At 42.7% G+C, this 23,418-nt stretch overlaps 3 protein-coding genes across 6 annotated transcripts; 1 reads left to right on the forward strand and 2 right to left on the reverse strand.

The window, feature by feature from the left end:
- Positions 1 to 1,693: 1,693 nt before the first annotated feature.
- si:dkey-32e23.4 (dynamin-1-like protein) lies at positions 1,694 to 15,828 on the reverse strand. Of its 2 annotated transcripts, XM_064937340.1 has the most exons (17): positions 15,727 to 15,828; positions 15,378 to 15,519; positions 15,097 to 15,132; positions 14,814 to 14,860; positions 14,596 to 14,667; positions 14,402 to 14,488; positions 14,097 to 14,259; positions 6,704 to 6,824; positions 5,590 to 5,928; positions 5,064 to 5,184; positions 4,829 to 4,984; positions 4,639 to 4,728; positions 4,393 to 4,491; positions 4,075 to 4,188; positions 3,852 to 3,961; positions 3,576 to 3,735; positions 1,694 to 3,464 (listed from the first exon to the last, which is right to left on the reverse strand). In XM_064937340.1, the coding sequence occupies exons 1-17, from the start codon at positions 15,826 to 15,828 to the stop codon at positions 3,408 to 3,410; spliced, it is 2,016 nt and encodes a 671-aa protein (XP_064793412.1). In that variant the 3' UTR covers positions 1,694 to 3,407. The 2 variants fall into 2 exon arrangements, with proteins under 2 accessions (XP_064793412.1, XP_064793413.1); XM_064937341.1 differs by lacking the exon at positions 15,097 to 15,132.
- LOC135514119 (ras-related protein Rab-7a-like) lies at positions 15,814 to 19,678 on the forward strand. 2 transcript variants are annotated; one of them, XM_064937342.1, is made up of 7 exons: positions 15,814 to 15,878; positions 16,372 to 16,451; positions 17,962 to 18,019; positions 18,199 to 18,325; positions 18,535 to 18,753; positions 19,014 to 19,142; positions 19,295 to 19,678. In XM_064937342.1, exons 2-7 carry the CDS (start codon positions 16,433 to 16,435, stop codon positions 19,382 to 19,384), a joined length of 642 nt encoding a protein of 213 aa, XP_064793414.1. In that variant the 5' UTR covers positions 15,814 to 15,878; positions 16,372 to 16,432; the 3' UTR covers positions 19,385 to 19,678. The 2 variants fall into 2 exon arrangements, with proteins under 2 accessions (XP_064793414.1, XP_064793415.1); XM_064937343.1 differs by lacking the exons at positions 15,814 to 15,878; positions 16,372 to 16,451 and adding an exon at positions 17,029 to 17,213.
- On the reverse strand, positions 19,192 to 22,383 carry LOC135514121 (ubiquitin-like protein 4A-B). Of its 2 annotated transcripts, XM_064937345.1 has the most exons (5): positions 22,204 to 22,383; positions 21,651 to 21,756; positions 21,257 to 21,450; positions 20,774 to 20,925; positions 19,192 to 19,380 (listed from the first exon to the last, which is right to left on the reverse strand). In XM_064937345.1, the coding sequence occupies exons 1-4, from the start codon at positions 22,249 to 22,251 to the stop codon at positions 20,818 to 20,820; spliced, it is 456 nt and encodes a 151-aa protein (XP_064793417.1). In that variant the 5' UTR covers positions 22,252 to 22,383; the 3' UTR covers positions 19,192 to 19,380; positions 20,774 to 20,817. The 2 variants fall into 2 exon arrangements, with proteins under 2 accessions (XP_064793417.1, XP_064793416.1); XM_064937344.1 differs by lacking the exon at positions 19,192 to 19,380 and having other exon boundaries at positions 20,417 to 20,925.
- Positions 22,384 to 23,418: the final 1,035 nt, after the last annotated feature.

Genomic DNA, 23,418 nt, shown 5'->3' on the forward strand with positions numbered 1-23,418 from the left:
TCTTGTTCTGAGCATTGAAGGCTATTCCATACAAGAAATTGCCAAGAATCTGAAGATCTCGTACAACGCTGTGTACTACTCCCAGAGCATTGCAAACTGTCTCTAACCAGAATAGAAAGAGTGGGAGGCCCCGGTGCACAACTGAGCAAGAGGACAGGTACATTAGAGTAGATAGTAAATAGAGTAGAGTAAATAGAGTAGAGTAAATAGTATGCGCAAAACACCAGTCTCAACATCAACAGTGAAGAGGCGACTCCCGGGTGCTGGCCTTCTAGGCAGAGTTGCAAAGAAAAAGCCATATCTCAGACTGGCCAATAAAAATAAAATATTAAGATGGGAAAAATAACACAGACACTGGACAGAGGAACTCTGCCTAGAAGGCCAGCATCCCGGAGTAGCGTCTTCACTGTTGACGTTGAGACTGGTGTTTTGCTGGTACTATTTAATGAAGCTGCCGGTAATTCCCATATTCTTTTTATCAATCACTTCTTCAGCCATCTCAAACTTTAACTACACTGAATAAAAATATAAATACAACATGCAACAATTTTACTGAATTATAGTTCAAATAAGGAAATAGGTCAATTGAATTATATTCATTAGGCCCTAATCTATGGATTTCACATAACTGGGAAAATAGATATGCATCTGTTGGTCACAGATACCATTAAAAGTAGGGGCGTGGATCAGAAAACCAGTCAGTATCTGGTGTGACCACCACCACCGGCAATCGAAGGTGATCATTTGCCAGCTGAAGCCGCTTACGACACCAAACTCTTCAGGTCAAGACCCTGGTGTGGACAACGAGCATGTAGATGAGTTACCCGGGGACTGTTTCTGACAGTTTGTGCAGAAATTCTTGGTTGGTTGTGCAAGCACTCAGTTTCATACCCCCAGTATCATTAGCTGTCTGGGTTGCTGGGCTCAGACGATCCCGCAAGTGAAGAAGCCGGATGTGGTGGTGTGGTTTTATTGTCCCCAGCACAAGGTGAAACTAATGATCATGCAGGTTTAATCATCTTCTTGATATGCCATACCTGTCAGGTGGATGGACTATCTTGGCAAAGGAGAAATACTCATTAACAGGGACGTAAACACATTTGTGCACAGCATTTAAGACAAGCTTTTTGTGTGTATGGAACATTTCTGGGATCTTATATTTCAGCTCATAAAACATGGGACCAACACTTTACATGTTGCATTTATATTCTTGTTCTGCGTGATATCCAAGCCTCGCTTGTGTGTTTATACACACACGCATGAACCAGAAGACAGCCAATCCATCATTGCTAAACTGCAGTATTTTAGATAAGGCTGACATTCAGAGTCCTGCTGGTTTTCTCAATTACAAAGGATGTTATTGCACGTGATAGGCAGGGAAAATGAGGTTGCAGACAAGGCCAGGCGTGTAAGTGCAAGTCAATCGGTCTCTGCAACATGCAGGCCAATTTGTCATTGTCTTTTTCAAGAAGGATCCAATCTTATATCAGAATAATCCTACATATCTAGTGATATCTAGTGATTTCAGCTCACCTGCTTAGTATGAATAGAGGACAATGGCAATAGATACCAGACTGCTGTGAGTCATAGCCATCTGCAGGACTGAATGGTACATTTCTGCAGATCTTATCATGACTTTACAGATCATATCAATTATAAACGACATCCTGCAAAGCAATCTCAGAGGCCAGACTGTTGTTGTTAAGAGTTTAATGAGTCCCTCCCATCTGAACAGATATTATTCTATCAATTTACATGTATCACAAATATTGGCAGTCAAGCACTTCCAGGCAGTTTGTAAAGATGTAAGATATACATTTAAATAATAGAAAACACAGTCTCATTCAGATAGAAAAACTTAGACATTCTCACACACACACACACACACACACACACACTGTCCTTTCAGAAAGACAGACTGGACACCGTGCTCTCCTTGATCACATAGAAGTCAGTGTTTCTGCTAGATGGTGCGTGGTACCTGTTCCTTTAAGGCTAGTCTTTCTGAATAATGCTCATCATCCTTTGTGAACATTTCCATGACATACAAAAACCGATGCACACTTACACTATAAATTATTTGAGAAACTTTAGAATCTAATTCTAAATGGAAGATACACTAACGTCACGCAATTGGTACTAAATCACAAATAAAAGGCTGCAGGGCATACTTCCCTTGGGGATCTGCACAACAAAATGAGGATATAATTACAGCTGCATGCACAAGTTCAAATCAGAAACAATGTCGGTCTCTTACACCTCCAACATCCCTGTCATCTGGGTAGAAGCAGGCCTAGGGATAGTCTTCAGATGAGGTGGCACCCCAGCGACAGCCCTCTCTCTCTCTGAGGCAGACTGCATACATGGGTTAATTTAGAAAATTATTTTAACTTTCCTTTGGCCAAGTAGATTTCTACAATGAATCGCTATACCTCTGGCCCTTAAATCATTGCTGGACTCCACCTACTATTCTGCATCTCCTGACAAGCAAGTTATACAATATCTATACATACACACACACACACACCTATTCAACTCTTTGTGGGTGCTATTCATAAATGTGGTTTCAGTTATCCAACAACATGCGAATTAAGAGTCTGACTAGAACCTTCATACGGAGAAAAGGAACACTGTATTCTGTTGTGAACGTACAACTTTGTTATAGGACTAAATATGCACAAACAGTGCAACCGTACACCTGGAACAATACATAAATGCGACACACGTAAAGAACATACGTCTGCTCTAGGGTACAACTACTGTACTCAGTTGCACTGTAGACCAGGTCAAACCAAACCTCTGCATCATCCCCGAAGACCAGGATCATATTTCAACATTACATTGCAGACAATGCCCACTGTTCAACCTCGGGTTGGGTTGTCACCCTCTGTTCAACTTTACAGAACGTTGCTTAAAACAAGGGGAAACCTGATACTGACTGATTATACTTACTCTACATATGTTCAGAAACTGCTACATGCATATCAAGCAGTCATGGTTTGAGATCACCCTTTCACAAATAGATACCTAATCAATGGAAACAAATGCAGCAGCACAACCATGTCATGATCAGATGCAAGAAAGACTCAGGAAAACAACGTAATACTCCACATGATAAACAACACATTGACAACCAAAAGACCAGACATTTAGACAGACGATTGTTGCAACAAAAACAAAATTGTTTTTGATCATGGTTCTCTTTCACATTAAAGACATCTCATCACAATGGACCAGCTCTGCCTGAGTGTGTTGGTCTCATCACTATATTCCCAGTGAGACAATAGTCCAAATCCTGGACAGACAAAAAGGACAGCTGGATGTTTAATGGACAGTGTGAGCTCAGTGGTATTGCCATACATTACCATCACACACACACACACACAGGAACGGTCAGTTGCATTGGGCTACCACAGGTGTGTCTCCCGGATCTCTGAGATGATGTTGCTGGCTTTTTGGAGAGCCTGAAGTGAAGAGAGAGAGAGAAGGATACTGGTGTTAAAAAGGGGGAAACAGAAAGTACAACACAAAGTGCATGAGAGTAATTAGGGGTACTAGTAGCACGTGTACAGTACCTCCAGCATCTGGGCCACCTCTGTCCTCTGTTGTGCTGTGTCTTGGGACTCGATGAGCAGCCCCTGCAGCAGGTTCTGTTTGTACAGCTGGCCCACCAGCTCACTCTGCAGACGCTCCTTCACAAAGTTCACCAGGAAGTGCATCACCGTCTTGGGAACACTGCAGACACACGTCACAAGACACACAGTTAGCTAGGCCAGAGAAGGCTCAACTCACCACTAACTGGATACCCAAATAATAACACCCCTAGATGCCCTGGAGCGCTGGTCTCTGACCTGTCCTGAATGCTCTTGCGGACAATGAGGAAGTAGCATTTGATGAGGCGTTGAATGACCTCACAGTCTCTTTGCTCGCGGGCACTCAGCTTTCGGGACACCGGCACCGCCTGGCAAACAGAGCAGGTGTCAGATGTTACAATCTGTCACAGATCGAATCAGTTTTAGTGCTGCTCTACAGGGTAGCGCTGGATCAGTTCTGACTGCTGATTCCACTACTCACTGTGTCCAGGAGGTTGATGGCCTGGCCCTTAACAGGGCTGCTGAAACCTGTCACTGGTGCCTTCTCCTCAGCCACCTTCTCATTCATCCAGCATTTATCTCCATCCTGCAGGCCCTAAAAGAAGTGAAATGGGGGAGGTCAATTCAATTTAGTTGTTCAGTTATCGGTGTTAAAGTCACAACTGGCTTATTGGAATTCCTCAAAAGGTGTGATGTCCATACTGGTATGAGAAGACCGCATCAGACTCTAGAACCCTCTGGTCAACATTAAGTATATGCATGAAAGCAGAGCATGTGCTTTGAGTTGAGGCAGAATTACCTGTTGACTGTTGACAGATGCTGAGACCTGAGCAGCGTCAGTGAAGTCTGGGTGCTTTGTGTTGATGTAAGCAAGCTCAATTTGAACCAAGTTGTGGACCTGAAACAGTTTGGTGCTCAGAATCATTCACGAACATAGACAGACCTTCAGTAAGCAATAGCACTAAATTGTAGAATAATTACACAGGATTTTTGTACAAAACAAATGAACTGAAAATGTCAAATCACAAAAACAAATTTGTCTTACCATGTCATTAGTAATGGGCAAGCGCTTCCTGAGTAAACTAGTCACCACCTCCACAATGGAGTCGTGCAGCTTGGGAAACCGAAGGAGCTCCTGACAAACACACAGCATGTCAGGATGCATACAGAGACACTTCTATTACAATTTGGTTCAGGCTTGCTTTGTAATATGTGTTGTGCAGTGTCTAGCGTACCTGCGTGCTGTAGGAGGAGCAATGCTGGATGATCCTCTGCAGTTCCTCGTGGACCAGCTCCACACAGCGCAGACTGGGCTCCTCCAGACGCTTGATCTGCCTCTTCACCAGCAGCTCAAAGGAAATCTCAGGTACAAAGAGGGCTGGCCGCGGACCCTGCAGCACAGCACACACCTCTATTAACATAACTCATGGGATTCACACAGACAATGCGATTGGAGCTGATGGGTATTACCGTAGCATTGCGGATTGCAGTGAGGATGTCGAGCTCCGTCAAGCCCCCCAGGGGGTCAATAGACTGAAGAGTGCGGCCAAAGGTCTCATGGAATATGTAGCAGATCCGAGCCCCCCCGCAGCTTACCAAAGAGGAGGACAGAGGAAGCAGTATCAGTGGCTGTTCCGAGGGTTGTAAACATCAGATGCAGTCAGCCAGAATGAGTCAATACTTGCTTCACATGCTTGAGGAAATCAATAAATCAGTGTGCGGTACAAGAGCTATTGAAATGAACAAAATATGAAATGCCAATACATGAACACCTACAAAATTACAAGGAGGCCAAGAAATACAATAAACGCCTGCTTAAGTTAAATGCATTCAGCAGAACAATAACCAAGTTTTCCGTCACAAAATGTCCGCTGTGCAGATTCTAGGTGGTTGCTAAATATTTACTGGTCAATGAGGAGTTGCTCCAATACAATATAAAATACTAAAAGATGATTGGCGCCTGGATAAGTGAGCCTAAAGCAGTTGAACTACTCACAGTTCAGATGTCTGGATGTGCGTGGCGGTGCCCTCGATGGTGTTGCAATAGTCGCTGGCAAACTTGGTGACGATCTGTAGCAGGGTGGAGCTGTGGTCCTCTACAGGCTGGCCGTAGCTGCTGAGCCGGGCCTGGTACTGGGCACTCAACACAGTCACACGCCTCTTCAGCTCCGGCAAGCAGTCCCTGATGTGGTGCATGAGCAGGCGGCTCAGGGTGCGAGCCAGGTAGCGGGAGCCGCAGCGGGAGGCCAGAGACGGGTAGTGGCGCTGGAGGAAGGCCTGCTCGTCCCGTGCCGTGTCCTCTATGCTCTTCTGCGTGTTGATGTCATGCTGGCTCCTAGCAGGGGGAGACATGGAGGATGACAGCTGGAGTTCCAGAATACTCCACAGTGCATCTGATCATGCAGAACGTCACCTGCTCCAGCATAGCAGGAAATTATACACGCAAATAGGATGCAACACATTTGAAATGGACGTTACTGTAGCCGTACAGATTCCTTTAGCACTCTGGAGGAATGTGCTAAGCTGAGGTCCCTACTGACTTCAGACAGCCTTCCAAGGCGGTTGCTATGATTGCTAGTGTGAGCTGTCGGTTGAACTAGATTGTCTCTGCTCAGTGAAATTACTTCAGAAAATGACTTACCATTTCAGCCTTTGAGGGGCAGATATGTTTTTTTTTGTGTTGCAATTCTGTACCCTTGGCGAAAAACCACTCAGATAACTCATACATCATCCCTGTGCTGGAGCCCCATGAGTAAGACATGGCACACATTATCTCAGCAGGATATGTGAGAACAATCTCAAAGTAGGGAGAGACAATCATTCAGAAATTAGAGCTTTGTTTGAAAAATGCAAATGAATTGATCTGGTGAATAGCAGGGCCATTGGAACATTCACTGTTTATAGCACAAAGTTCTTTGAGGGTACTTGAGTTAATTTAACAACCATAATGATTCAGATCCTTTATACTCAATCAGATGTGATACATTGGCCTAATATTTGTTATAGCATCTTTCACTGCTATGGGACTTCATCTTTTTAAGCACCGAGGTGACATCACCCAGTAAGAATGAGGTAAATCTGTTCGATAAGTTGTAGGCATATGGACAAACCTGTTGACCACTCCCACAATTCCGAGCCGCACTGGAATGACCCGGCCCAGCAAGACCTCCAGAGCATCTGTCCCTGCGTCCATCAGGTCCAGCTTACTGACCACCAGCAGTGTTCTGCGGCCTGCAAGACACATGGACACAGCTGGGTAAAGACACACCCTTTTTGTCCATGGCTCTTTCCACACACACACAGCACTTGAATGGCACAGTTCATTATCTAACCTAAAATATTGTGTATATAGCAATCACTGATGTTAAAAAGTCGAGGTCAAACCTAAAAAGTAACATTGACCATGTTTACTGATGTTTAACACATCTGTATCAATGAGCAAACAGGGTACCTGCAAGTTCCATGAAGTTGAATAAGACTTAAGACCTTTTTAATGCCACTTGGAATGCAAATTAATACAAATTTGAAATCTGCTTGTGCCACACAGATGGGCTACCTCTTTCACCAAAGGCTATATACTACATGGCTGATATTATCAAGCAGGTGTGCTATTCTAGCAATGAGCATTCTCCGGTAGTCACCATCACCATATTCTTATCGGCAGACTCAGTAGCCTTGGTTTTTCTGATGACTGCCATGCCTGGTTCACCAACTACTTTGCAGACAGAGTTCAGTGTGTCAAATCGGAGGGCATGCTGTCCGGTCCTCTGGCAGTCTCTATGGGGGTGCCACAGGGTTCAATTCTCGGGTCGACTCTTTTCTCTCTATATATCAATGATGTTGCTCTTGCTGCAGGCGATTCCCTGATCCACCTCTACGCAGACGACACCATTCTATATACTTCCGGCCCATCCTTGGACACTGTGCTATCTAACCTCCAAACAAGCTTCAATGCCATACAACACTCCTTCCGTGGCCTCCAACTGCTCTTAAACGCTAATAAAACCAAATGCATGCTTTTCAACCATTCGCTGCCTGCACCTGCACGCCCGACTAGCATCACCACCCTGGATGGTTCCGACCTTGAATATGTGGACATCTATAAGTACCTAGGTGTCTGGCTAGACTGTAAACTCTCCTTCCAGACTCATATCAAACATCTCCAATCGAAAATCAAATCTAGAGTCGGCTTTCTATTCCGCAACAAAGCCTCCTTCACTCACGCCGCCAAACTTACCCTAGTAAAACTGACTATCCTACCGATCCTTGACTTCGGCGACGTCATCTACAAAATAGCTTCCAACACTCTACTCAGCAAACTGGATGCAGTTTATCACAGTGCCATCCGTTTTGTTACTAAAGCACCTTATACCACCCCCCACTGCGACTTGTATGCTCTAGTCGGCTGGCCCTCGCTACATATTCATCGCCAGACCCACTGGTTCCAGGTCATCTACAAGTCCATGCTAGGTAAAGCTCCGCCTTATCTCAGCTCACTGGTCACGATGGCAACACCCACCCGTAGCACGCGCTCCAGCAGGTGTATCTCACTGATCATCCCTAAAGCCAACACCTCATTTGGCCACTCTTCGTTCCAGTGCTCTGCTGCCTGTGACGAATTGCAAAAATCGCTGAAGTTGGAGACTTCTATCTCCCTCACCAACTTCAAACATCTGCTATCTGAGCAGCTAACCGATCGCTGCACATAGTCTTATCGGTAAATAGCCCACCCAATTTTACCTACCTCATCCCCATACTGTTTTTATTTATTTACTTTTCTGCTCTTTTGCACACCAATATCTCTACCTGTACATGACCATCTGATCATTTATCTCTCCCGTGTTAATCTGCAAAATAGTAATTATTTGCCTACCTCCTCATGCCTTTTGCACACAATGTACATAGACTCTTTTTTTTACTGTGTTATTGACTTGTTTACTCCATGTGTAACTCGTCTGTTCACACTGCTATGCTTTATCTTTGCCAGGTCGCAGTTGCAAATGAGAACTTGTTCTCAACTAGCCTACCTGGTTAAATAAAGGTGAAATAAATAAAATAAATAAAAATAGTCTAACAGATGTAGTAGCATAGTGGCTAGGCTATAGATGGCTGAAGCATGGGGTTGCCCATCTGCATTTGTTTAGGCTACCCCAATGACCTAATCATCAGCTAGATCACAACTCTAAGTGTTTAGAATTTTGGCTTCAATACCACTACCAGCTTAGTATAATGATACTCAACACCATAATGATACCACGGTGAAAAAAATGCCTTAAATGTAAATATACAGAACTGTTACTGTATAAAAAAAGTGGTCCACTCTCCATCTGGAGAGCTAGGGTAATGGGTGAGCAGTTTGATCCAGCACTGCTCAAAACACACCTGAGTCAGCCTAACAAGGTGCTGTTGATTTATCAAATCTGGTGTGTTAGAGTGGGATTGGAACAAGTCTACACACCCAGTAGCTCTCCTGGAGGTGTTATGCTAGAAAAGACTACAACACCAAAACATTAAAAAAAATCTTAAACAACACAATGTAACTCCATGTCAATCACACTTCTGTGAAATCAAACTGTCCACTTAGGAAGCAACACTGATTGACAATAAATTTCACATACTGTTGTGCAAATGGAATAGACAACAGGTGGAAATTATAGGCAATTAGCAAGACACCCCCAATAAAGGAGTGGTTCTGCAGGTGGTGACCACAGACCACTTCTCAGTTCCTATGCTTCCTGGCTGATGTTTTGGTCACTTTTGAATGCTGGCGGTGCTTTCACTCTAGTGGTAGCATGAGACGGAGTCTACAACCCACACAAGTGGCTCAGGTAGTGCAGCTCATCCAAGATGGCACATCAATGCAAGCTGTGGCAAGAAGGTTTGCTGTGTCTATCAGTGTAGTGTCCAGAGCATGGAGGCGCTACCAGGAGACAGGCCAGTACATCAGGAGACGTGGAGGAGGCCATAGGAGGGAAACAACCCAGCAGCAGGACCGCTACCTCTGCATTTGTGCAAGGAGGAGCACTGCCAGAGTCCTGCAAAATGACCTCCAGCAGGCCACAAATGTGCATGTGTCTGCTCAAACGGTCAGAAACAGACTCCATGAGGGTGGTATGAGGGCCCGACGTCCACAGGTTGGGGGTTGTGCTTACAGCCCAATACCGTGCAGGACGTTTGGCATTTGCCAGAGAACACCAAGATTGGCAAATTCGCCACTGGTGCCCTGTGCTCTTCACAGATGAAAGCAGGTTCGCACTGAGCACTTGACAGAGTCTGGAGATGCCGTGGAGAACGTTCTGCTGCCTTCAACATCCTCCAGCATGACCGGTTTGGCAGTGGGTCAGTCATGGTGTGGGGTGGCATTTCTTTGGGGGGCCGCACAGCCATTCATGTGCTCGCCAGAGGTAGCCTGACTGCTGCCATTAGGTACCGAGATGAGATCCTCAGACCCCTTGTGAGACCATATGCTGGTGCGGTTGGCCCTGGGTTCCTCCTAATGCAAGACAATGCTAGACCTCATGTGGCTGGAGTGTGTCAGCAGTTCCTGCAAGAGGAAGGCATTGATGCTATGGACTGACTGATTGATGCTATGGAGTGTCACTCCAAATCCAACCTCCATGGGTTGATAAATTTGATTTCCATTGATAATTTTTGTGTGATTTTGTTGTCAGCACATTCAACTATGTAAAGCAAAAAGTATTTGATAAGAATATTTCATTCATTCAAATCTAGGATGTGTTATTTTAGTGCTCCCTTTATTTTTGAGCAGTGTATATTGTTGCTAGATATATCCATTCAATGGATCGATCTAACGGTACCTTTTATGTCCCACAAAAACATTACATTGTGGGCTATTTAGGGTATTAACCGCAAAAGGCGCTCTCCACTCCGTATCATCTCAATTACATAACCACTTTACAAACTGAGTAGGCCATTTCCTCTATAGTGACAGTTGAGAAATAATTGTTCTACTCACATAAAGCTGCCACTCTGCTCTTGTTCAACAGTAACTGTAAAAACTGTCTTTCCCAGTTACATTTAGAAATGTTTCTCAACTGTCAGTAAGTAACGTTATGCTTGCACTTATCAGAATGCATCTTTCCCTTCACTGTGCGCAAAAGGTGGGAGAGGGAGTGAGAACAAGCAGCGAAACAGGGACAGGGCAAATACTTTCATAGCGGGACGCAGGTTAATGCACATTACTGTTGAATAAATAATGGTTTTAGAACCAAAACATCTGCAGGAACGTTGTTCAGCCTAATCACTGACATTACAGACATAAGCTAAATTGCATAGGTAAGAGGAGGGCAATGTCGGTGTCTGTAATTTCTGGTTTATTGTCCCAGCTCTAGTTAGTGTTGTCTATCAAATTGTATAGGCTACCATGCGCTTTCCTCTCCCACTCTCCTCTGGCAATGGCCCGACTCCCATTGGCACATGATGTTCACACAAGGAAGCGAACATGTGGTTGGAAAGCTCAGGAAAGTGCCTTGACTATTATTTGATGTTCTATGTTTTTCCTTCTTGCCACGTTGTCAACAATTAAGCAGAGACACAATATTATATTGTCGTCCACGTTTAAGACCTTTGAAAGCGGAACTAAGGCATTTAAATCAGATAAAAATTCATTTAAGACTTAAACACCCTGAAAAATATATACTGTGCACTCGGAAAGTATTCCGATCCCTTGACTTTTACCACATTTTGTTACATCACAGCCTTATTCTAAAATGTATTAAATTATTTTTTTCCCCTCTCAATCTACACACAATACCCCATAATCACAAAGTAAAAACAGGTTTAGAAATTTTTGCAAATTTATTACAAATAAAAAAAACTGAAATATCACATTTACATAAGTATTCAGACCCTTTACTCAGTACTTTGTTGAAGCACCTTTGGCAAAGAATACAGCCTCGTGTATTCTTGGGCGGCAGGGTAGCCTAGTGGTTAGAGCCCCCGAGCTGACAAGGTACAAATCTGTCGTTATGCCCCTGAACAGGCAGTTGTAAATTGAAAATAAGAATTTGTTCTTAACTGACTTGCCTAGTTAAATAAAGGTAAAATAAAGAAAGAAAATGACACTACAAGCTTGGCACACCTGCATTTAGGGAGTTTCTCCCATTCTTCTCCGCAGATTCTTTCAAGCTCGGACAGGTTGAATGGGGAGCATCGCTGCACAGCTATTTTCAGGTCTCTCCAGAGATTTTCGATGAGGTTCAAGTCCGGGCTCTGAATGGGCCACTAAAGGACATTCAGAAACGTGTCCCGAAGCCACTGCACAGATCAGATACAGCCCTTGGTTCACTTCAGACCTGACTGCCCTTGACCAGCACAAAAACATCCTGTGGCAGACTGCACTAGCATCGAATTGTCCCCGCGAAATGCAACTTTTCAGGGAATTCAGGAAAGCAAAGGATAGCTTTTTCAAACAGAAATTTACATCCTGTAGCTCTAACTCCAAAACGTTTTGGGACACTAAAGTCCATGGAGAATAAGAGCACCTTCTCCCAGCTGCCCACTGCACTGAGGCTAGGTAACACTGTCATCCCACTCTTCAAAGGGGGTGACACTCTAGACCCAAACTGTTATAGACCTATATCCATCCTGCCCTGCCTTTCTAAAGTCTTCGAAAGCCAAGTTAATAAACAGATCACTGACCATTTCAAATACCACCGTACCTTCTCCGCTGTGCAATCTGGTTTCCGAGCTGGTCACGGGTGTACCTTAGCCACGCTCAAGTTACTAAACAATATCATAACCGCCATCGATAAAAGACAGTACTGTGCAGCCGTCTTCATCGACAGGGCAAAGGCTTGCGACTCTGTCAATCACCGTATTCGGCAGACTCAACAGCCTTGGTTTCTCAAATGACTGCCTCACCTGGTTCACCAACTACTTCCCAGACAGAGCTCAGTGTGTCAAATCAGAGGGCCTGTTGTCCGGACCTCTGACAGTCTCTATGGGGGTACCACAGGTTTCAATTCTTGGGCTTACTCTTTTCTCTGTATATATCAACGATGTCAGGATTTTTTCTCTCATTTTTTCTGTCAAAGTTGAAGTGTACCTATGATGACAATAACAGGCCTCTCATCTTTTTAAGTGGGAGAACTTGCACAATTGGTGGCTGACTAAATACTTTTTTGCCCCACTGTATATTCCATATGTAACTCTGTGTTGTCGTTTGTGTCGCACTGCTTTGCTTTATCTTGGCCAGGTCGCAGTTGTAAATGAGAACTTGTTCAAATAGCCTACCTGGTTAAATAATGGTGGAATAAAAATGTTTTAAAATTGTCTTGTCTGTGTGCTTAGGGTTGTTATCCTGTTGGAAGGTGAACCGTTGCCCAGTTGAGGTCCTGAGCGCTCTGGAGCAGGTTTTCATCAAGGATCTCTCTGTATTTTGCTCCGTTCATCTTTCCCGCGATTCTGACTAGTCTCCCAGTCCCTGCCGCTGAAAAACATCCCCACAGCATGATGATGCCACAACCGCCCCCCGCACCTCTCTGATTCAGAGGTGTTGGGTTAAATGTGGTAGACACATTTCAGTTCAGTTGGACAACTGACTAGGTATCCCCCTTTCCCTTACTTCACTGTAGGGATGGTGCCAGTTTACCTCCAGACATGATGCTCCACATTCAGGCCAAAGAGAATCTTGGTTTCATCAGACCATCCTCATGGTCGGAGAGTCCTTTAGGTGCCCTTTGGCAAACTCCAAGCGGCCTGTCATCTGCCTTTTACTGAGGAGTGGCTTTTGCCTGCCACTACCATAAAGGTCTGATTGGAAAAGTGCTGCAGAGATGGTTGTCCTTCAGGAAGGTTCACCAATCTCCACAGAGGAACTCTAGAGCTCTGTCAGACTGACCATCAGGTTATTGGTCACCTCCCTGACCAAGGCCCTTCGCCCCCGATTGATCAGTTTGGCCAAGCAGCCAGCTCTCAGAAGAGTCTTGGTGGTTCCAAACTTCTTCCATTTAAGAATGATGGAGGCCACTGTGTTCTTGGGGACCTTCAATGCTGCAGAAATGTGTTGCTACCTATCCCCAGATTTGTGCATCGACACAATCCTGTCTCGGAGCTCTAAGGACAATTCCTTCTACCTCATGGCTTGGTTTTTGCTCTGACCTGCACTGTCAACTGTGGGAACTTATATAGACAGGTGTGTGAATTTACCACAGGTGAACTCCAATCAAGTTGTAGAAACATCTCAAGGATGATCAATGGAAACAGGATTCACCTGAGCTCAATTTAGAGGTTCATAGCAAAAGCTATGAATACTTATGTAAATAAGGTGTCTTTATTTTTAATACATTTGCTAAAATATCTAAAAAACGGTTTTTGCTTTGTCATTATTGTGTGTAGATTGAGGTATTATTTTTTTTAAATAGATTTTATAATAAAGCTAGTGGAAAATTGAAGATGTCTGAATACTTTCCGAATTCACTGTATACACTGAAAAGACAAGCAGGGGAAAATGAAGGAGCACAAGTGTACACTATGCCTCACCATCCGGGTCGACCTCGCGGGCCAGTTTGAGGGCATCAGAGGTGGCCAAGTCGGAGTTGGCAGGAGACACTGAGAGGATAAGGGAGTTGGGGTTGGAGATGAAGGATAGGATCATCTCTTGGACTTGAGCTTCTATGTCCTCTGGCTGATCTCCAACCGGAACCTAGTACAACAAGAAATAACTACATTACTGCAATTAAATATACACATTTGTTTTCAATGAGTAATGTCATTAATTTTACCATGAGTAACACCATAGTTGTGCATTTTCAAGTTAGTGGGATTAACACACTGGTTGGGCGTACCTTGGTTATTCCTGGCAAATCAACCAGTGTGAGATTGAGGACATGAGGAGAGAAAATCTTTAAATAGATGGGCTCAGGGCTGATTCCCTAAAGGCCACAAGAGAGGAAATGGGGATGGATCGAGAAGCAGACAAAAGTACATCAATAACGCATAAACTGGAGATAAGACAAATCTATCTACAATGTATACATACCTTGTTGCCTCCTGAGCTACGCTCAGTCTCTTCTTCAATCTCCTTGCGAATCTCCAAGAAATCTGTGAAAATCTATAACGCAAACAGAGATGGGATACTGAAATATCGACTTCATCAACACGCCTGGTGGCATGACGTTAGGAGATACAGTACCAAGTTTCTCGGACAATGTAATGCACTACTGCAAATATGTGCAAAGCGAAGATAATGCCACATACCTGGTTCTTGCTATGAAGGAACGTGCCCCATTCATCAGCCTTGATCCCTTGACAAAATATAAAAAGATTATTTTACACTCAATGTGTAAACGGAAATGAAATACTTGTATCACATAAAAACAGACTGATGGGGTTTATAAATATTTGGAAACAAAATATGACAGAGACAGAGTTTGTAAGTTGATGTGATGATTAGACAGAGGAAATGAAAAGATGATGAGGATGACATTAAGATGAATGACAACGCAACAGGTCCATGCAAATAAACTATGGAAGTAAAGACCTGGGTAGCTGTTTGCATTTTGTTTTACCCCATTTCCTGAGAAAGGTGAAGAAGGGATTGTAAATATGTTAGAAAAGAGCAAACATCCCAAAGACCACTTATGCTTTATCCAATGAGTGAAATTACATGAATGCGAGATATTGACATTTATTGAATAAATGTCAACTGCACTGGCATTGATTTGTTTCAGTGTATCCAGTGTACGGTATATATGCGAGGAGCAACATGGAGACAGCTTTTAAAGTGACAATCACATCTTTGTTTCTGTGTCAAGTGCATACCATTTTCTTGCAGTCTCCTCTCTGCCAATGGAGGCACATTCACCAGCTGCAACACTAGGGGTCGCCGTGTGACTATGCCTGATCCCCGAGGCAGAAAATCCCTTCCAACCAGGCTCTCCAACACAGAACTCTTGCCGCTGCTCTGTCATGGGAAAAGAGGAGATCAATTTTAGAAAGACTTTAACACTTAGCTACATGAAGGATTCATTGCTATTATCTATACTTCCTCCATCTCCCTGGAAAGCCTGCTGGACATTGATATGTTCATTTCAACAATGACACAATTCCCCAATGTAACAATTCCCCAATGGAACAACCATTGATTCTTGCATTTTGATTCTGTACTGACCTGCGAGCCAACCACCACTATCTGAGGCAGCTGGATGATCTCTGCCCCCACTGTAAGGAAGACTTCCTGGAGCCGATTGATGATGGGAATTAGAGTCTCCATTTCTTAGGACCGGAAACTACAGTTGGCAAAAGAAAGTGAAAGAAGCAATGGTGAGATTATAAACATATAGTACACAGGACTCTCCTTAATCTCCTACAAAAGGCAAAAAACAAGAGACCTCTTGCAGATGGATAAGAATGTGTAACGTTAGCAAGCAACAAACAAACTACACAATAGCGTAACAATAATATTTGTTGTTGTGATTCATTAGCTCTCGTGATGATAACCAACATTACATAAGAAAGACCCGCGGGTGGTCATGTGAAAAGGAATGGATTCAGGCCCTACTGTTCAGGCCCTTCTGAGAGACAAAACTGGAATCGTTTGATTTGGGGTTGATCGCTGATTAGTGGCCAAGATATGCTATATTCAAAGCTACCCAGACCTATCTAGCTAACCAGTGAACCTAGCTTGCTTATGACCCCTATCATGCACTAAATGTGGGACTAATTTCGCAAACAACCAGACATTTAGCATTGTCAAGTCTTTCGGTATACAACATTTGGCTATTTCTTTTTTTTTACATTTTACATTGTTTTCAAGGGGAACAAACGGAGATGCTGCTGAACTTCCTCGTTACGCCGATTCAGGCCAAGGTGCTCTGATGAGGAAGCAGGGAAAGGGTAAGTGGCTAACGCTTTAGTCGTTTCCTTACCAGAGAAGATGTTCCTCTCAATCCAACAATACCGTGCTCACTTCATCCTGCAAAGACAGCTAGCTACAGTAACGGACGTTCTGTACTATCCACAATTTAGCGTTATCTGTATTTTTAGCGACTTCAAACCGGGTTGTATTCAAGGCTGTCATTGAATTATTTTTTTTATTTTTTTTGAAAGAGGTGATTGGTCATTCAACGTTTTTCCGTATATTATACGGTTAGTTGATTGGTTTAAATACAGTCTGTCATAATTTTGACAACGCCCTCTACACGCAACTCCCTCCTCTTTTTCCAAGTGACATCACACATGTTTCTTTATGCTCTAACATTTAAAAATACCATATTCAATGAGTGTGGGCCACTCTGCCCTTGGGGCATCTGCTTCGAGGTAAGCAATGGAATAATACATAAATAAATTATATATATGCATGTACACTTAACGTCAGCCCCTTGTGACTGGAACCCAAATGCATGTTCACGAGAGTCAGCAGGGCAAAAGACTTGCGCAAATTTGCTTCGTGGAAAGTCCAATCCAGGTCTGCTACAGATCAGATAATCACAGCACCCTGCCCCGACCGACTCGTGAACAAGCTGCATACCGTCTGATAAAAAACAGCAGAGGGTTGTATGTCTAGACATTACCAGTTTTAATCAAAGTAGTTAGTTAATGATAATTATTCAAGAGAACAACAGTTCTCTCTGCATCTGTCTGACGCCAGAGTAAAAGGTAAACGATTTGATTTTCCCTAAAAGCTAGCCAACTAGCCAACGTTAGCTAACTAATATGTCAGGTCATGTGGAAATTGAATAGTTAGCTAACATTTGGCTTACCACGATTAGTATCTTCTGTAAATCATGCTTCATGGTCAAAGCCCGTCACACATCGGATCCCAAGCATCCTGCATTGACTTCTTGATGCCGCACTGATAACATCAAAGATTTTTCTAACTAACCCAAGATGGTCCACAGCCTGTCGTTTCCAATGGAAGCAAATGCATCATAGTGGGTGGACTTGCAAGGTGGCAGCGCCAAGCACGAGCTAGCGAGATCCTATTGGCGGTTTCTAACATATATTTAAGTTAGGGAACGCCTACTTTACGAATCGCGGATGTGCAATAACGAAATTCGCCCTTGCACTCCGAAAGAAAACAATTTTTAGAAACTTTGGTAAAGTCTACAAAACGTAGTCCGCTATGTTAATAACAGATTCTAGTTTTGGGAACAGAAAACTCCATTGAGATCAAATGTTTAATGAGAACATTAGCAGTTTGTCTGACAAAATGCATCTCCTTCCATCTTCTGCCATAGCTGGATACTGGACTTCCCTCATCACCATATTTGGTAGTGAGTGGAAACGCCAACCAGATACTTCAAATGTATACATCTGGTGAAACATCTGGCACATTGTTCATCTGTGGTAACAGTGTCCTAGTCCTAATTGATGCACTGAAATTTCTCACCTATTCTCTCATCAGCAAATATGGCGTCTCGGAAGAAGATTCTACTCAAGGTGATAATTCTTGGAGACTCAGGGTGAGTAGAATACTTGCAGTGTAAAAAACCTGTTCATTCCAAATTGTCCTTACCATAGATCACATTCTTCATGTACATTGGGTTCCACTCATTTTTGGGTCAAGGTGCCTAAAGATTATTTTATCTAATTTTGTCCCTGCCTATGTTTGTTCATCACTCTCCTATCTCCACACTGACAGAGTTGGGAAGACCTCTCTCATGAACCAATATGTGAATAAGAAGTTCAGCAATCAGTATAAGGCCACAATCGGTGCTGACTTTCTTACCAAAGAGGTGATGGTGGATGACAGGCTTGTGACAATGCAGGTAATAGACTTATCTCTATCCTTGACCATGCACATCTTCCATAACCTCTCCTCGGTATTGTGTCCCAATGCCATAAGTCTAAACCTGATAGAAATGTATTCAACTAAACATTTTAGTCAAGCCTTTCTCTATGTAACATGGTCCCTTTGGATATGTATTGAAGTGCATGTAGTGGTGAGTTCAGTTATGAATGTCATCCATTCTACTAGATCTGGGACACTGCAGGGCAGGAGAGATTCCAGTCATTGGGCGTTGCTTTCTATCGAGGTGCAGACTGTTGTGTCCTTGTGTACGATGTTACTGCGCCAAACACCTTCAAGACTCTTGACAGCTGGCGAGACGAGTTCCTGATTCAAGCCAGCCCCCGTGACCCAGAGAACTTCCCATTTGTTGTGCTCGGCAACAAGATTGACTTGGAGAACAGGCAGGTCTGTACATATGCACAAATATGTGAAGTTGTGCCATCAAATCAAATGTTATGTCACATGTGCCAAATACAACCAGTGTAGATTTTACCATGAAATGCTTAAGGGCCCTTTACCCAAAATGTAGAGTTAAAAAGTAAGAAATGTGCAAAAAAGAAATATTAACAATAAAATATGAATAATCAGACTATATACATGTGTAGCCCCAATGTTTGTTTGTGTGAAATGTAATTTGTTCATATGAATATTATATTACTGACCAGGTGACGACCAAGCGAGCCCAGGCGTGGTGTACGAGTAAGGGCAGTATCCCATATTTCGAGACAAGTGCGAAGGAGGCCATCAATGTTGATCAAGCCTTTCAAACTATTTGCCGAAATGCTCTGAAACAGGTAGGTTGACTGCTGATTGAATTTGGATAATGTTAAACTCATGACGTAGTTTTCACACTTTAACAATTTATTGATGCAGATACAAGAATGTATTCACTTTGGAACTTTTTTGAAGGCATTAACCTGCCATGTTTTCCTGTCCTCATTGTTAGGAGTCAGAAGTGGAGACTTATGACTTCCCAGATCAGATCAAACTGAGGGATGACAGACCAGCCTCCTCTAGTGATGGCTGCAGCTGCTGAGGAAGGGAGGAAACATGACAGATACACATTGATGTTTGATTGAAGGGGGATTACAATAATGTACATTCCTACCATTTTATGTCTTCACATATGCAAGATCTCAGACGAAAAATGCTAACCCCCCCGTTTTTCTCTTTGAAGTTCATGTGGCAGGAACTGAAACATCAGTTACATCAATATTTTCACCAAGACAACTGGCTTTGTATTTGTCAAACATTTTGTTTTTGATACTCATCAGTCTTGCAATAATGTATGTTATGTCTGGGAGACATCCGATGCATTCTCCCTTATCAACGTGCCTTCCATTTCCTTGTGGTCTCTGTGCTAGCTCACTGTTTGTCATAGCAGTCACAACTATAATGGTTCCTCTTTAAAGAACTTGGTGTCACATTTATCTGCACTACTATTGCATTTCCTCTTCAAGGTGAAGACCTAAGTACAGCATATTTGCATGAACAATGAAGAAATGGTAGACAGTTTTAAGCTGCTGATCAGAAATTATGTAAATTGTACAAATGGGACTCAAGTTCGACCGTGTGTGTTTGTGGGGAGAGAGGAAACAAAGCTATCACTAGAAAATCCAATATGATCAGCAGTGTGTATTTTCTAATATGGATAATGCAGTCGGAGGCAAATTCCTGTTATCAAGTCTTGTTCCAAACTGGACATCTTGTTAGATGGGAGTTGAAATAGCTTTTCCAGTTTAAGGTGTTACATTTGCAGGCCAAAGCACATCCTATCATAGATAAGGCAGCATCTCTCTCACACAATCTGACCTCTTATTTTTTGCTTTGTATAATATAAATACAACTATATGAACGTCCTCATCAATTTTATATAATTTTATAAATTGTTATGGTTGCTGTAAGTAGAAGTTGAACATATCTTAATATAAATTGTTAAATAATTTCCTGACAGTTGAATAAAAAGGTACAATTATGACTAATAACTATTTGAGGTAGATTGTGCTTTATTCAGTTTAAAAAAAATTATGCTAGGCCTAGACCAAGTGAGTACTTGAAATTGAGGGAAAACAGTCAATTTTTTTATGCTTGTATAAACAATATATACAAATCATACAATGACTGCACTGAACAACATTAACTAGAACTAACCTTACAGAGTGTGTTTTCTGTAAACTATCATTCTGTTACAACACATTGCTTATAAATAAGAACTTCCATAATTACTCAGTGATAATTTTAGACCAACAGTCAAGTTATTGGCTCTCGTTTCAGTCTGATTTGATCATGTGAAAATATCCTATTAATTGTACAGGAATGTCTGGAGAAAACAAAGAAAAGTATCATTAAGACAGGCTGTGATCTAAAAGCTTTGCAGCTACACTATAGTCAACCTTTCATGTTATCCCTGTACAACCCACTGCACCTCTGTGAATCGCCAGAATACCGTCAAGTCAGACAGGCAGGTTTTCAATCCATGTACGATGTGTCCATGCCCTCGCTGTCTGGGTGAAGCAGTCGCCCGGCCAGGCGCTCAATGTCATCCAGACTGAGTTGCCGAAGTGAACGTTCATAATCCTTTTGGAAGAGAAAGCAGTGTAAATCGCTAGCCCGAGACTGATAAAATCATTCATACAGTACAAAAGTAGTACCTGCAGTCTAAAGGTGAGAACATTCAGTGAATGCTGTACTTCAGCAAAAGTATGTGGAGGGATATTCTTAAACACTTATTTAGTAATTATTGATGTAGTGTAGAAACTGAAGGGATTCAATGGGTGTGCATGCAAAGCAGCTTATACTCCCAAATCAGAATAATGTACATGACCTGAATGTGTTTTGTTGGCGAGTATGATAAGATCTATGGATATGTACCAACAGCTGCCTACTCTTGTTAATGGAAATAATGTACCTTGATTAACTGTTCATGGACTTTAGCTGCATCTGCAGGGCTGAAGTGTTTCGCTAGTACAGTGGACAGAGTCTGCCACACCCCGCTGACCGCACTGCTACTGCTAGCCATCCCACTCCTCTCCCCTGCTGGACGAACCACCAAGTTTAACTTGGCCTCTGGCCCAATGGAATAATCACTCAATCTGTGTTCATCTGTAACGAAAATGGACAAAGATGTGTATGGCGTTGTGATAGATGTACAGGTATGAATGTTAAAGAATATTCAAGAATGCAGCAGGGCAATGTGTAACTTGGTAGATTCGGTGACGTGACATCCTCATACACAGCTGGGGTACTTCGACAATGCCAGGCTGTGTATGATTAGCTACAGTAGTTGGCCTCAGTGTAGGTACCTGCAAGGGCTTTCCCCTTGTAAAGCAATCGCTGCTGATTTGCAGGTATATTCAGACGTTCAGACACTAGTTCTTTCACCATGGAGACTTTTTCATCTTCTGTGACCTGAAATTGTGACAGATTAAACAACTGACATTTAATATTCTTGACAGTATTGATGTAATATCGACAGCACAATCACATTGATATCGCTGAACTATTCCTCTTGACAAGCTGACCATATCTATAGCAGGCACATTATCTTCCCTGGCCTAGGTCTGGTCTACTGAGAGGACTAACGCCCTGAACCGCAGAGCTTTATCTTCAAGCTACGAACATGAGCCAACTCTGCTTTTGTTGCCAACTTCATTTCCTGTAGCTAAATCATGAAGTTACAGACCTGCTGTGAACACCCTCTGCATCAAGATACTCAATAGCTAGATATAACAAATAGACCTTTCCTTTAAAATGCTAGCCCGTGATGCTGGAAAACAGCAGTAGCAGCTAGCTGACATAGCTAACTAGGTTAGCTAGCTACCGGCTCCAGTCTGCCTTTCGCTCATAAATGCTTACCTGTACATTGCACTCCTTTCCTTTAAGTGGTTTTATAGTTAAAATCATTGTATTGACTGTGTAATTGAAAACAATTCAACGTTATGATAACAGGTTTGTTGTTTCTCCAAACAGCCCAAACCTTATCAGCAATCATGTTCTAGTTACTTCCCCACTGCTTTTAATACTCAATAAGCGCGTGCTGCCCCCTGCTGTGTGGAATATGGATTGACCAGTCAGGTCAGTCGATGCGGTCATCCGCATCCCCGCTATATATGGCCTGGATAAAGGAACCTGAACGATCTCAAATTCGTGGATGCAGTTATAGTTGCAAGAATTGTGCATGATGAATAGTTTTAAACGTTTTTATCATGGTGTTTTGATATGGAGTGCATATTACACAAATTAACATATTATTTGTTTATAACATTAGGTAACAACATTAGAAATGTTTGAACCTGCTCATCAATTTCTTCAGAAAAATTCCATAGAGGAAGTCCCACAATTGCTTATTGTAATATGATGACATGACTTCCACGATTTTACCTACAAGTGCTAATTTCTGTGGTCACCTGTCTGTTTTATAAACTTTTGGAGAACAACCCTTAATATTAAGCTGTCATGAGTGTATACCTAATTACACTGGCCGTTTTAGAACAGTTTAACCACGGGCACATAGTAATCGCCCAAACAAGTCAATGGGAAAATATCTCTAATGACAGAGTTCTGCTACTTTAAGAGAATAATAGCTACTCCCAGCTTGTATTTGTTTATTTATTTTCTTTTTTTGGGGGGGAATGTATTTTTTTTAATGAAAAATAAGCCCCCACCCCATTGAAGACAATAATCGCAGTACTCTCACCTCCAAACTACTTCCTGCGGCTACGTGTAAGGGGCTGGTGCCAACTCAGAGAGGGGTCCAACCCTCGCCCGCAGCCTAAAGGGGGCGCAAATACATCCAGCCAGCTCCCTGCCCCAGGGAGATGGAGGGAGAGGGCTGGAACGACCCAGTGTGGGGGACCTATTTTATGCCACTCGGTCAGCGCTCACCTATGTATTTATATGTACATATTCTTATTCAAATCCCTTTAGATTTGTGTGTATTAGGTAGTTGTTATGGAATTGTTAGATTACTTGTTAGATATTACTTCACTGTCGGAACTAGAAGCACAAGCATTTCGCTACACTCACAAAAACATCAAATCAAAATCAAATCAAATTTATTTATATAGCCCT

The sequence above is a fragment of the Oncorhynchus masou genome, chromosome 25 (assembly GCF_036934945.1).
Source record: "Oncorhynchus masou masou isolate Uvic2021 chromosome 25, UVic_Omas_1.1, whole genome shotgun sequence".
In the NCBI taxonomy this organism is placed as follows: domain Eukaryota; kingdom Metazoa; phylum Chordata; class Actinopteri; order Salmoniformes; family Salmonidae; genus Oncorhynchus; species Oncorhynchus masou.

Coding starts and splice junctions, on each gene's coding strand:
- si:dkey-32e23.4 (XM_064937340.1), bottom strand. CDS start 15,828: ATGGAGACTCTAATTCCCATCATCAATCGGCTCCAGGAAGTCTTCCTT. Junction 14,260..14,401: donor ATTTGCCAGGAATAACCAAG/GTACGCCCAACC, acceptor TTGTTGTACTAG/GTTCCGGTTGGAGATCAGCC. Junction 5,185..5,589: donor CACATCCAGACATCTGAACT/GTGAGTAGTTCA, acceptor CTCTTTGGTAAG/CTGCGGGGGGGCTCGGATCT.
- LOC135514121 (XM_064937345.1), bottom strand. CDS start 22,251: ATGATTTTAACTATAAAACCACTTAAAGGAAAGGAGTGCAATGTACAG. Junction 21,451..21,650: donor CAAGGGGAAAGCCCTTGCAG/GTACCTACACTG, acceptor TTTTCGTTACAG/ATGAACACAGATTGAGTGAT. Junction 20,926..21,256: donor TCCATGAACAGTTAATCAAG/GTACATTATTTC, acceptor CTCTTCCAAAAG/GATTATGAACGTTCACTTCG.
- LOC135514119 (XM_064937342.1), top strand. Junction 18,020..18,198: donor ATAATTCTTGGAGACTCAGG/GTGAGTAGAATA, acceptor CCACACTGACAG/AGTTGGGAAGACCTCTCTCA. Junction 18,326..18,534: donor ACAGGCTTGTGACAATGCAG/GTAATAGACTTA, acceptor CCATTCTACTAG/ATCTGGGACACTGCAGGGCA.